At 40.7% G+C, this 12,095-nt stretch overlaps 1 protein-coding gene across 6 annotated transcripts in view; it reads right to left on the bottom strand.

Moving 5' to 3' along the window:
• PDE8A (phosphodiesterase 8A) overlaps positions 1-12,095 on the bottom strand; it is a 2,267,087-nt gene that overhangs the window by 454,188 nt on the left and 1,800,804 nt on the right. For all 6 annotated transcript variants that reach the window (XM_085644266.1, XM_085644269.1, XM_085644268.1 and 3 more), the window contains one exon: positions 9,863-9,933. In XM_085644266.1, coding sequence (XP_085500392.1) covers positions 9,863-9,933 — 71 coding nt within the window. The remainder of the gene's footprint in view (positions 1-9,862; positions 9,934-12,095) is intronic.

The raw sequence follows: 12,095 nt of genomic DNA, 5'->3' as shown, positions 1-12,095 counted from the left end.
AAGGTTGTTAATCTCCTGTCCCCCTTCCCGCCTCCCCTCTCACCCCACAGCCTTATGCCTCCTCATCCCTCCCCCACTGGCCCCACACACCCAACACACAACAGACCTCCCTCCAGCGCAAACACAGAGCATCCCTCCCACTCCCCAACTTTTTCCCCCTCACTCCTATAACCCAGACTCTACGCAACATTGAACGCGATCTCTCCAAGTTAACGAACGAACTCTCTCTACTTAGAGAAGATTTCAATTCCCTCACCTCTAGTTCCCCACTCATTCATGCAAGGTCCCCCTTCCCCAACCAAAAACACCCCCCTAACTATAATCTTCCTCGGAATACTACCCCTCTCCGCTGCCATTTGCACAGGCCTCGCCGCACTTCGAACCAGCTCTCCTGTTCTGACCTTTCTGACCTATGCAACTCGTACCTGCCCAGCTTAGCAATCAATAATCCGCCACCCCACTACTCTAACATTCCCGTTATCCTTGGGACCAAGAGAATTCCCTCCTCTCCCGCTTCCCTTAGACCCCCTCCTCAACTCACCATTATCCACTCCTGGCCTCCCCCTAAAAAGAATCCCAATCCCCTCTCCTGCACGCTGGTGATCTGTCGATCCACTGTCCGACACGCAATCGAAATTTCTGAATCCACCCTAAGCGAATCTATTGACATTGTGTTCCTCACAGAAACGTGGCTCAATGACTACTCTACGAGCATGCTCGACCTACTCTCCCCCCCGGATACACTATCCTCAGGAAAGACAGACCCGACAGAACAGGAGGTGGCTTAGCCATAATCTTCAAAAATGAACTTCAGCTCTCCCTTGTTAACAACTCTGGCCACTCCACCTTCGAATACCTCGAAGCTGAACTAAAAATTCAAGGTTCGCACCCAATTCGTCGGCATAACATCTACCCCCCTCCTGGTGATCCTCATCCCTTCATTGATGAACTATCCGACCTTCTCACCCAATCCTCAATATCTAACTCTAAAAATCTTTTCCTTGGAGACCACAACCTCCACTTAAACGACTCCAAAGATCCCACAACCACCCTCCTCACCAATATTCTCGAGATCAATGACCTCAAGCAACTTTGCCAGACCCCTACACACACCAAAGGAGCCATCCTAGATGCCATTATTCCCAACAAGGATCTGGCCTTCCTGACCAAAATCATCCCAATTGACTGGTCTGACCACCACCTCATACTGTTCCCCATTACTATCACGTCTCCTACCCCCGACTCAATCCATTAAACCCAAGAAATTGACCAGAAATCTTAAATAGAGCCCCCCTGGTGTTCTCGAGTCCAAACTCCAAGCCCAACTGCTCCTCACTCCTCTCTCACAAAATGCAAATTATCTTACTGAACATTTTAATAAAGCCGTCACTGATGTCCTTGACCAAATTGCCCCGACTAAACTTAAAAATCAAAGGAATATCCCTTCCAAATCTTGGTTTAACTTGGAGCTCAATAATGAAAGACGTTCACTTAACTGATGGAAAGAACATGGAGACAACATCCTTCTCCTGCAAATCTGACACTCCTTGGAGAAGATAGATCTTCATACAAGAAACTAATTTTTAACGAAAAGGCATCCTTCTTCCGTACTCAACTCGATTGGGCCAAAAATAGACCCAGAGAACTGTTAAACATTATTCGTAACCAGAAATCCTCCGCACCGCCCAACCTGATGTCCTCAACTGCTAGATGTGAAGAAATTGCCCACTTCTTCTAGGAAAAAATTGCCAAAATTGAACAATCCTTTCCTTCAACTCTGATCTCAACCAGCCCCCTTCCTACTCCTGACATCACCTCAAAACCTTTCACCTCTCTCCCCACAACCCCGATCCCCCTCACACCTGCCCGCTTCTCCACCTCTCCTTACCCCCCCACATACACACCCTCTGCTACTCCCCCTTAGAACTACTCCCCAATCCTACCCACAACTTCTCCTCTTGTTCCCAACCACCCTAACTCACAACTAAAAAATAATACATCCTGGCATAATTTCCTCCCTGTTACAGAACACAAAGTTCTCAACATCATCACTAAACTTAAACCATCTTCCCATACGAAAGACCCCCTTCCCTCAAACCTTATCCAGGACCTAAAATACATCATTGCACCATCTTGCACTACAATCATCAACACCTCCCTGGCCACAGGATGTGTCCCTATCTCACTTCAACTTGGTCAAATCTCCCCCATTATTAAAAACTCTAATGCTGATCCCAATGACCTAAACAAACTCCGCCCCATCTCTAACCTCCCCCTTCTTTCTAAAGCCCTCGAAAAATGTGTCTTGCTCCAATTAGACAAACACCATAGAAAAATTTTACCTACTTGGCCCCCTACAATCAGGCTTCAGAAAAGGCTGCAACACCGAAACTGCCATGCTAAATATTGTTGATGACATCCATCACTCTCTTGATAATGGCGAGAAGTGTCTACTCATCCTCCTTGATCTCTCCTCAGCGTTTGATACTGTTAACCACTCTGCCCTACTTAATGTGCTCATAGATTGCTTTGGCCTTAATGGTAAGTCCCCCACTAATGGTTTGTCTCCTACCTACAACATCAAACACAGCAAATCAAAATTCACGACTGTCTATCTAACCCCACACCAGTTTCCCTAGGAGTCCCCCAGGGATCTATTCTCTCGCCATCTCTCTTTAACCTCTTTATGGAACTCCTCACTCTTATTATTAAACAGGCTGGAATCAACTACCACCTCTATGCCGATGATACCCAACTTTACTATAAGATCAAAACCCACGATGACATACTACACCTTAACAACACCCTCGCTAAGATCCAATCCTGGTTCCAATTAAATCATCTCAAACTGAACCCTAAAAAAACTGAAATCATTCTCTTCTCCCCTAAAACTAACCCTCTCCCCATCCAAACCTGGATCTCCAACCTCAATGCCCTCAATTGCTCACTCTCCTTGTATAACTCAGTCAAATCTCTTGGTATCTCCATTGACAATAATCTTAATCTCAATGTTCACATAAAAAATTCGGCAAAAGGAGCCCTCTTCACTCTCCGCCATCTCACAAAAATCAAGCCCTTTATTACATCAGAAGACTTTAAATTAGTGGGGTGGGGGGTTCTTTTCTCCTTTGGGGTGGGTGGGACACTGGGCGTTCTGTATTCATTTTTGGCAAAGAGGGAAAAAACAGAGCAAGAGGTTTTTTTGAGTAAGGGTACAATTAGGATTTTTATAGCTAGGCAAGGTAGAGATTTGGTCATAATTAGACGCATAGATGGTTAGGGAGTCCAACAATTGCAAGATCCTATCGGCCAATGTTAACGGTATATTGAATAAAAAAAAATATGGTGCCTTAATCAGATGGCTATCTTCACTGCGACCCCAAATTTTGTTTCTTCAAGAGACCCACTTAAAATCCAACTCCCCTAAATTGTTTATACCCAGAACCTTCTCGAAAGTTTTTTTTGCATCCTCAGGCTTTGCAGCTAGGGGTGTCGCAATCTATCTTTCTAATAAATTTCCCTGCGAGGTTATGGAAGTTCAGAGAGATTTGAAGGGGAGATGGATCTGGGTCGCAGTAAAGCTGTTTGGGAAGAGGCTCAATCTGGTTAACTACTATGGCCGATGATGAGGGACCACTGATTCAAGTCTACAATTTATTATCTGGTGCTCCGGGACAGATAATACTCGGAGGAGATTTTAATTTTATATTAGATCCAAGTAAAGACACGACAAACAAACAGAGGGGTCAATTGAAACCGAACACTAAAAAAGCCCTGGAGACTATTATTGAGAGCTTCCAATTGGTGGATAGCTGGAGGGATAGGAATCCAGAGAAATAATTTTTTACTTTCTATTCTCATCGCTTCCATACGGCATCTAGAATAGACTTTTTCCTTAGCTCCAGGTCTCTTCAGATTTTTGATACAGGCATAGGTTGCAATCCTTTTTCTGACCATGCCTATATCAATCTGGAAATTAAAATCCATGAAGCAAATAGGGAGAGACCCAGGTGGCAGCTGGATCGCTCGCTTTTGCAGAATGAGGAATGGGTAAGAGGTTTCAGGATTTGGATTGGGGAATACTTCCGGATAAACGAAAACACTGCTTCTCCCTTATCTGTTTGGGGCGGATTTAAATCGACAGCCCGGGGTATGATAATTGCATATACAACCGCCCAATCTAAAGACCGAAGGAACAAGATAGCTCAATTACAGCTAGATATTGAACAGGAGTACGCCCTTCAACTGCAGTCTCTTCCCAACGAATATCTTCAAGCTAAAACAGCATTGAAAGATTTTTTTACCCTCGAAGAGGTTTGTAATTCCCAACTCTTCCAACAGAGGGTTTACGAGGAGAGTCAGTTGATTGGCAGACTCCTGGCAAACACCACAAGAAAAAAACAGGAATCAGCCTTAATAACAAAAATATTAGATCCCTCTACTGGTCTGGAAATAGTCGATAGCTCTAGAATTGCCCAGCTTTTTCAGGATCATTATACCCGACTTTATTCCACTGAGTACATAATACAGAATAATTCAATCGAAGAATATTTTTCAACGCTAGTTCTCCCTCAGATATCCTCAGAACGGGCTCTCAAGCTAGAAAGTCAAGTGGAGGGAGACGAAATCTGGGCAGCCATTAAATCAACCCCAGGATCAAAAGCTTGTGGGCAAGATGGCTTTCCGATCGAGTTCTTCAAAGTGTTTGCAGAGGAGCTACTTCTTCCCCTGAGAAACCTGTTTAATTTTATAAAAGAAGGAGGTCAGGTCCCGTGCGAATTCAAAGAATCGATCATAATTTCATTCGTTAAAAAAGATAAAAATCCTGATGACATGAATTCATATCGGCCTATAAGTCTTTTAAATTCCGATTATAAACTTTTTATGAAGGTCTGGGCTGATCGCTTACTACCAGCTGCTCAGGAGGTCATCCATAGAGATCAAACGGGTTTTATTGCGGGTAGATCAATGGCTGCCAATACCCAATTCTTAATACAGGCATTAGAGTATATTAATATAAACCATATCCCCGCTGGTATCATAATGGTCGACGCGGAAAAGGCTTTCGATCTTGTAAATTGGAAGACTTTATTTTTTACTCTAGGTCAATTTGGGTTCCCCCCTAAAGTGGTAGGCATGCTAAACAATATCTATCTGGATGCTACAGCTAAAATTGTAATAAATGCTACCTGTGCAGGAATGATTCGAATTAAGCGGGGAACGAGACAAGGCTGCCCACTTTCCCCTCTACTTTTTACCTTTTTTATAGAACCCTAGGTTTTAAGTATCCGTAATAATGCTGCTATTCATCCCCCTATCCCAGATATGTCTAAACTTAAGTTGTTTGCCGATGATATTATTTTATATCTGGCCCCTAATAGGTCTAACTTCGAGGAGGTCCTGGGTGAATTCTCTCAATTTGAAAAGATAGGTGGCTACAGAATCAATTCAAATAAAACTGAGGTTCTTGCCTTGAACACGGATACCGATCCCTTTCCTAACTCTTTAAAATCACAGGCAGCCAGGACCAACCCCATAAGATATCTCGGGATCTATGTCTCCTCACAGTTTTCCCAACTTTATGATTTAAATTATTTAAGAATGAAGACAAAAATAACGAAATTACTGGATCAATGGTCACTTCTTCCATTATCGATAGTAGGGCGTGTATCTTTGATTAAAATGTTGATACTTCCCCTTTTGATCTGTTTATTCACGAACGTCCCTATTAAAATTAACCAGGCATTTTTTAGGGAAACAGATATGCTTTTCAGGCAATTCATATGGGAGAAGAAAGCCCCCCGAGTTAAATTGAATATCCTTCAACTACCAATAGATCAGGGGGGACTCGCACTCCCACACATTAAATCTTACTATGAAGCTGCCCTCCTTGACCTTGTATCAAGACTGCTAGGATCAAGTTTGTGCAGAGATACTTTTTTTATCGATAGAATGCTGTTGGAAATCGGTTCATCCACTCCAGTGTTTTTAAAGACTGCCAAACTTCCAAAGAAAAGTCGATACAAAATTTTAAAGGACTTCCTTTTTAGACTACAGGCAATTTTTAGGGACATGAATTTGACGGGTTTTCTATATCTTAAATTAAAAGAATGTGCCAGCCTCGGTCTCCAGTTACAAGCTGGTCATAATATTCTATGGGAAAACTCCGGCTTAACCCAATTGAGACATTTTATAATACAGAATAGACCAATTTCCTGGCAGGAAATATTGGCCAGGGTAGGGGCTCGTCGGAAACCGGCCTATTTTGAATATCTCCGTTTAGTCTCTTGGTGTAGAAGTTTTGGAGGTATAAATGGACCTCCCAACCAGCTGTCAACTGCACTTTATGGAGTTAAACTTCGAGGGATCGGTAACTGGTACAAGTTGATCCATAAACAACTGCATCCTCCTATAATCCAGAAACATCAGGAATAAATACTCCGGGAAACTGACTGCAGCTTGTCTGAAAGGGAGTGGGAGTGGGAGTGGGTCAGCCACTCTGGTGGCAGAGCACTTCGTGCTGCAAACTATAAGAGGATGGCCTTTCTCTCTAGGTGGCTGGCCTATTTGACACCCTCTACTTTAAGTAAAAGGTTTCCCGATGTAGAAAACAGGTGTTTTCGATGCGCCAAACTTGGGGAAGACGGATGGCACCATATCTTTTTTGTATGCCCCGGGCTGAGGTCTTTTTGGGAAGCAATCTTTTCCGACATCGAGCGCGCAATCGGGAACACCATTCCGATTGCAGCCGAGACTGCTCTATTCGGTTGTTGCAAGGGAGATTTACAAGGGAGATTTACAATTGTCAAATCCAGAAAGAATTTTTATTTTCATTGCCTGTGCGGTTGCTCGCTCTTTAATTTTGCAAAATTGGAGATCAAATGCAGCCCCCTCCCATTTGAAATGGATTAATAAAATGAAAAGGGTTAAAAAATTTGAGGAGGCTTATGCTAGGAGGGTTGGAGCTGTAAAAAAATATGAGCGAAATTGGAAGTTTTTTTAAAAACTGGAGAAGACTTAATTTCTTTTTTTTTTTTTTCTTTCACTTTCTCCCCCTCCTGGGAATGCACTTGCACTTTGTTCGGCAATTGTTTTTAAAAAACATTGGAAGTGGTGATTCGCTTTTTATTCTGATTATTAGGAGTATTATGATGTCGAATTCTTTTGACTAGAATTTTTTGTAGTCTACCTTGTCTCGCACTTGCACTTTAAATGGCTTAAAGTATTGTATTTTTGCTATTTTTGCACTTGGTATATCGCACTTTTGTCTAAAGTGATCTACTATTTAGATGGCTTTCCTTCAGGAATGTATTCAGCACTCTATAGAAATTTCTAAATGTATGCTTATATATTGATCATTAGTTGTCAATATTAGTGTTATTATTAATGCTCAGCACTTGCACTTTAGTGGTGTTTTACATATATGTACTCTTGCTGCTATACACTAAGCATATCATATTTCTTATTAAATGTTTTTCTCTTATTGTACTTTACACTTCCAAGCCATACTATTTATGCAACGAACGTTAATTGTACTCTGTAATGTCTTGTTTTATTTACCTCTTGCTCCGTTCAATAAAAAAAAAATTAAAAAAAAAAGAAGACTTTAAATTAGTAGTTCAATCCCTGGTCCTCTCGAGAATTGATTATGGCAACGCCATCCTCACCAGAATCCCCAAGGTCCACCTAGCTCCACTCAAATCTGTACTCAACGTTGCAGCCAGACTCATCACCGATTGCAAACGTTTCGAACACATCTCCCCAGCCCTCAAAACTCCTAAATGGCTCCCCATCGAAGGCAGGTCTGCCTACAAAAATGATTGCATTACACACAAAGCCCTCCACCAAAACACTCCGCAATACCTCGCTAACAAACTCTGCATAGCGGGCAGTTCCAGAGCTCTCAGAAGTACTAACTCTCCTTCTTGTCCCACCCGTGCTAAAAAAGAAATACACACAATCCCACTCCTTCTCCGGTAATGCCTCAATCACCTGGAATACCCTCCCCAAAGACCTGCGATGCAACCCTTTCTATCTGAGATCTGTAAATAGAATTCTAAATCAAATCCTATCTAGATATTAGGTGAAATTTCAAAGGAGAACATTTTTAGAATGATTACAATTTGCTCGCAATATTCAGACTCATGCGTTAACCCCTGTTTACACATTGGTCAGAATTAAAAGTTTTAAGGTATTTAACACATTTGATATTTATCAGATGTGTCACATAACTCAACCTTCATTAAATTTCTGCAGGTCAAATCTGCCAAGATTTAACAGTGGAAAATATATGGCATTTACAGCATCATGCAGCTTTTGGTGCGTTAAATATAAAAACCTGAATGTTATTCCCCATAAAGTACTAATAGGTGTTATTTATCGCACCAGATAGAAAACGTACCAGTGGAATTGTAATTTGTCAGGGTCGATAAACTTTAAATCATGCCCTTTGTGCATTATTTGCAAATTCTGTCAAAGCACGAGACGGATGAGTGCCAGGTTCCCAGTTACCCTAGTCTTTCCTTAAAACAGCAGCTTTGCCATTGCTTAAACAATTCATGGTCTCCATACTTTACTACCTCTAAGCCAAAAAGTTTGGATCTACGTGATTGGTTGCATGCAGACGGGTATCTCAAACTATGGCCCTGCTCACTGCAAAGCAAGACAATAGATATTTCTTAGAATACTTATTTTTTACCCTGACTCAGCATTCTCCAACAGCACCACAAATATCTTAATAAAATCCAATTGTAACAAAATGCTAAAAGACCTTATTATATTGGAAATAATATTCTAATATCATTAGAACTTACTGCCACTTATGCTAATAGTGAACATTTAGAATGTCTGATACTTCGATTGCAACTGTTTCACTTTCCTTACAGGACATTCTATGCCAAAGCAGCATTCATTAAGGAAAGGAACCATTCAAAGATGGCCATTTAATTAAGAAAATTAAAAATCGTCAATGAAAGGGAGGCAAAGTCACTCAGCATTCAGCAGTATTGCCGCGCGTGGCTTTTGCCTAAAGGCAAAGCAGCATGATGTAGAATTTGACTGAAGTTGCAAAATGTGACACATCTTGTACACAGAGTCCCCAAACCTGGCTCACTACAGAAATAACAACACGTTTTGTCTTTGTGGTGCTAAAACTACTACGCAAAAACAACACTGATTAACGAGGCAAAATACAATGGAAAGTGACAAAATCTATTAAAGTCCATTATCGAGCTAGGGTTATAAAATATCAAGAGAAGGATAACCTCATTTGTTTAGTTTAGTCCTTGAAAAAGCAGACCAGGAGGGGACGTAACGTCCTTATTTAAAGTTAGAGGCATATAATCAGTAATAGTGATATTTAATACAGCATAAGAAGCAGAAAGAGGATAAACTACATATTATGAAAATGATGAAGTAATGGATTACTATATAATGCCAGGTCAGTGCAATCTTATTAATTTATCACAAGGCTTCAAATAAAACTGTATTAAACTAACGAGTGCATTCTGCAACGATTCTCTCGCATGACGCCAAAGAGGTAAGTTTGGTTATTCAGTATGTGAGGTCACTTCCACTCTACATTTCTCTCTTTGGTTATCAAAGTGGAAAACAAAAATTCAACCATAAACAATAAAAGTTGCTGTGAATGTGCAGTAACAACAGGCTTAAGTTACTAACATCTAACTGCACAGATATAAAGTTAACGAATGTTCTGTTTATGAAAGAATGCACACAGAGGTGAGCCTCAGATAAAGTGAACAGTTACTTAGTTATTACAACAAACTTCTCAGGTATATAATAAATAACATATACTCTTAAAAGAACGAATTTGAAGACTAATTAAATAAGAAGCTTTGTGAACCTTGGTTATAGGTGCTTCAATAGTCATGGAATGTATCCTGGCCATTGAAGAGTGCCGTCTTTGTGAACTGCCTGTTCAAAACACAAAAGAAAATTCGTTAACAAAGCATTGCAGTATAATCAAATGCTCAACAGGCACAACTCTATTTCATGTTAATAACGTGAATGCAATAATCATATGGATACATATTTATTAAACATATTTAAAGTAATATCTCACTGCGTGTGGGCAAATGCTTGCACAAGAAAAACCTTTTCTGGAGACCATGATAGCTTCCTTTCTATTAGTTCTTAACCCATTTTCGGACTCAGAAGCGAGGCTTGGTCTTTTGAGACAAATGCTGGAAACTGATTTTATTACCTAGTATCTTTCTAATTCACAAGATGAGCATAGAAAGGCACTGTGACTGCATCATAGTGTTAAGAATACCACCTTTGTTTCAACATATATGCCCTGACCAGGTTAAAGTGACTAAGATTGTATGCAACACTCCAGACTTGAGTTGTATGCTATCTACGCCATTGATTTTCACAGTGTCAATAATAGCACGTCTTTGCACCAGGAGTGCTGTCTGTTGTGGCACACGATACCCCTCCTTACTGACTACTAGTTGTGGGGGGTGGGGGTCAGTGCAGGTCTCTTTTGCTCCACTGCTGATGCTTGTAATAGCTGTGACTAAGAATGTAGTTGATCCTTCTTTCAAATACTCACCTCTGTCAAATTCCACATTCACTCGGAAGTACATATTGGATGTGGTACAAGCAGAAGAAAATCAGCTGATCAGCGCTGCAGTGCACATTTGGGTAGCTGGTAATTACAACACCTGTTACCTTGACCATCCCAAGGCTCTCCACCTGCAGCTTTCCTGGTGGACACCACAATTTAGCTGTTTTACAAGCATCAGGTGCTTATCCCTTCCCATGAATCTGCCTCACCTTTTCTTATTTCCTGCTCCACTTATGTTCCTTCAAATAGTCAAAGCTCGTCCTATTCCCAAATCATTTCCAGTTCTTCTTTACTCACTCCGCTTAACCCACTGCTACTTATCCTATTTAACCTTCTACTTTGCCCCAACCACAGGGGCTCCCTGCTATCTAAGTCAATGTTTTATGACCCAAATTCTAAAACTTCTGTTATCCTTTTGCTGATTCGCTCAATGGCCTTTTCCAACCTTTAAACACATCTCTCTTCCATGCCTCAGTGTCTGGTCTCTTTGCACTCCTCAAAATCTATTAAACTTTCTCACAAATCACTACAACTCGGTCCTCAAATTAACTCTAGAAGACTAGACCTTTTTCCTGTAAAGGGTGGAGTTATTTAAGCCAATCCCTTCTCAACATTCAACCTGTGATCTCCCTCTTCAGTTGGCGAAATAATCTGATAAATACATAAAATCTTGATTACCCTTCTAGGAAATCTAGCTCAACTTTCCTTCTATGGTCTTAGTAAGCTTCTAAACCAATCCTCTTCTATTTGATCTCTTTGGTCCCTTTCTCTTACTCCAGACTTTAATAAAGACACTTGAATACTGCCAGATTCCTCCTGTTCATAAGATTCTTCTTCTCTTGCAACTGATACCCTTTGGATTACTTCTGTATCTACAGAATTGTCATTAGTCACTTAACTCCATTTCCCCTGTACTCTAGAAAATGCCATTACCATGGCTGGATTAGTGGATGCTCTTCCTGCATCATAAAATCTATTTCTGTCTTCCTTACATTCTAGCATTCTTTAAATTGCTTTCTTTCTAATAGGCTATGTTTCCTCTTCTAAACATACCATTACTCTAACACTTAGAAAACATTCTTGTGATCCTTCCCTATTCAACAGCTATACTCAATCAGATTTATTTCAATACTACCCTCTGTAAACATCTTATGCACCATCAAGTACTAATTGTAAAATACATTTACCCCTTTGTCATTCAGTCTGGTTTTCCCTGACACACTACTAAGAGATCACACTTGTTCTGCCACTAACAGTTTCACCTTTACCTGGCACTTATGTATTCTCTTAATTCTTCAATATATTTCCACGTTTTCCAACATAGTTAATGCTGCTATATTGCAAGAAAACTCTTTACTTGATCAGTTCACAACATACCCATCTAATTATTCTATGTATGTAAGTTTGCGCTAAACTAGTGCGAACCAGTACTGAACACAATGGGTAGTTCATAGCCAAAGGGACAGAGACCATGGATAAAGCATCACAGCTGAAGTCTTGCACTTGT

Source organism: Triturus cristatus, chromosome 3_1 (assembly GCF_964204655.1).
Source record: "Triturus cristatus chromosome 3_1, aTriCri1.1, whole genome shotgun sequence".
Taxonomy (NCBI): domain Eukaryota; kingdom Metazoa; phylum Chordata; class Amphibia; order Caudata; family Salamandridae; genus Triturus; species Triturus cristatus.
Note: the sequence above shows the minus strand (reverse complement) of the source record. Positions and strands in the feature narration are given on the sequence as shown.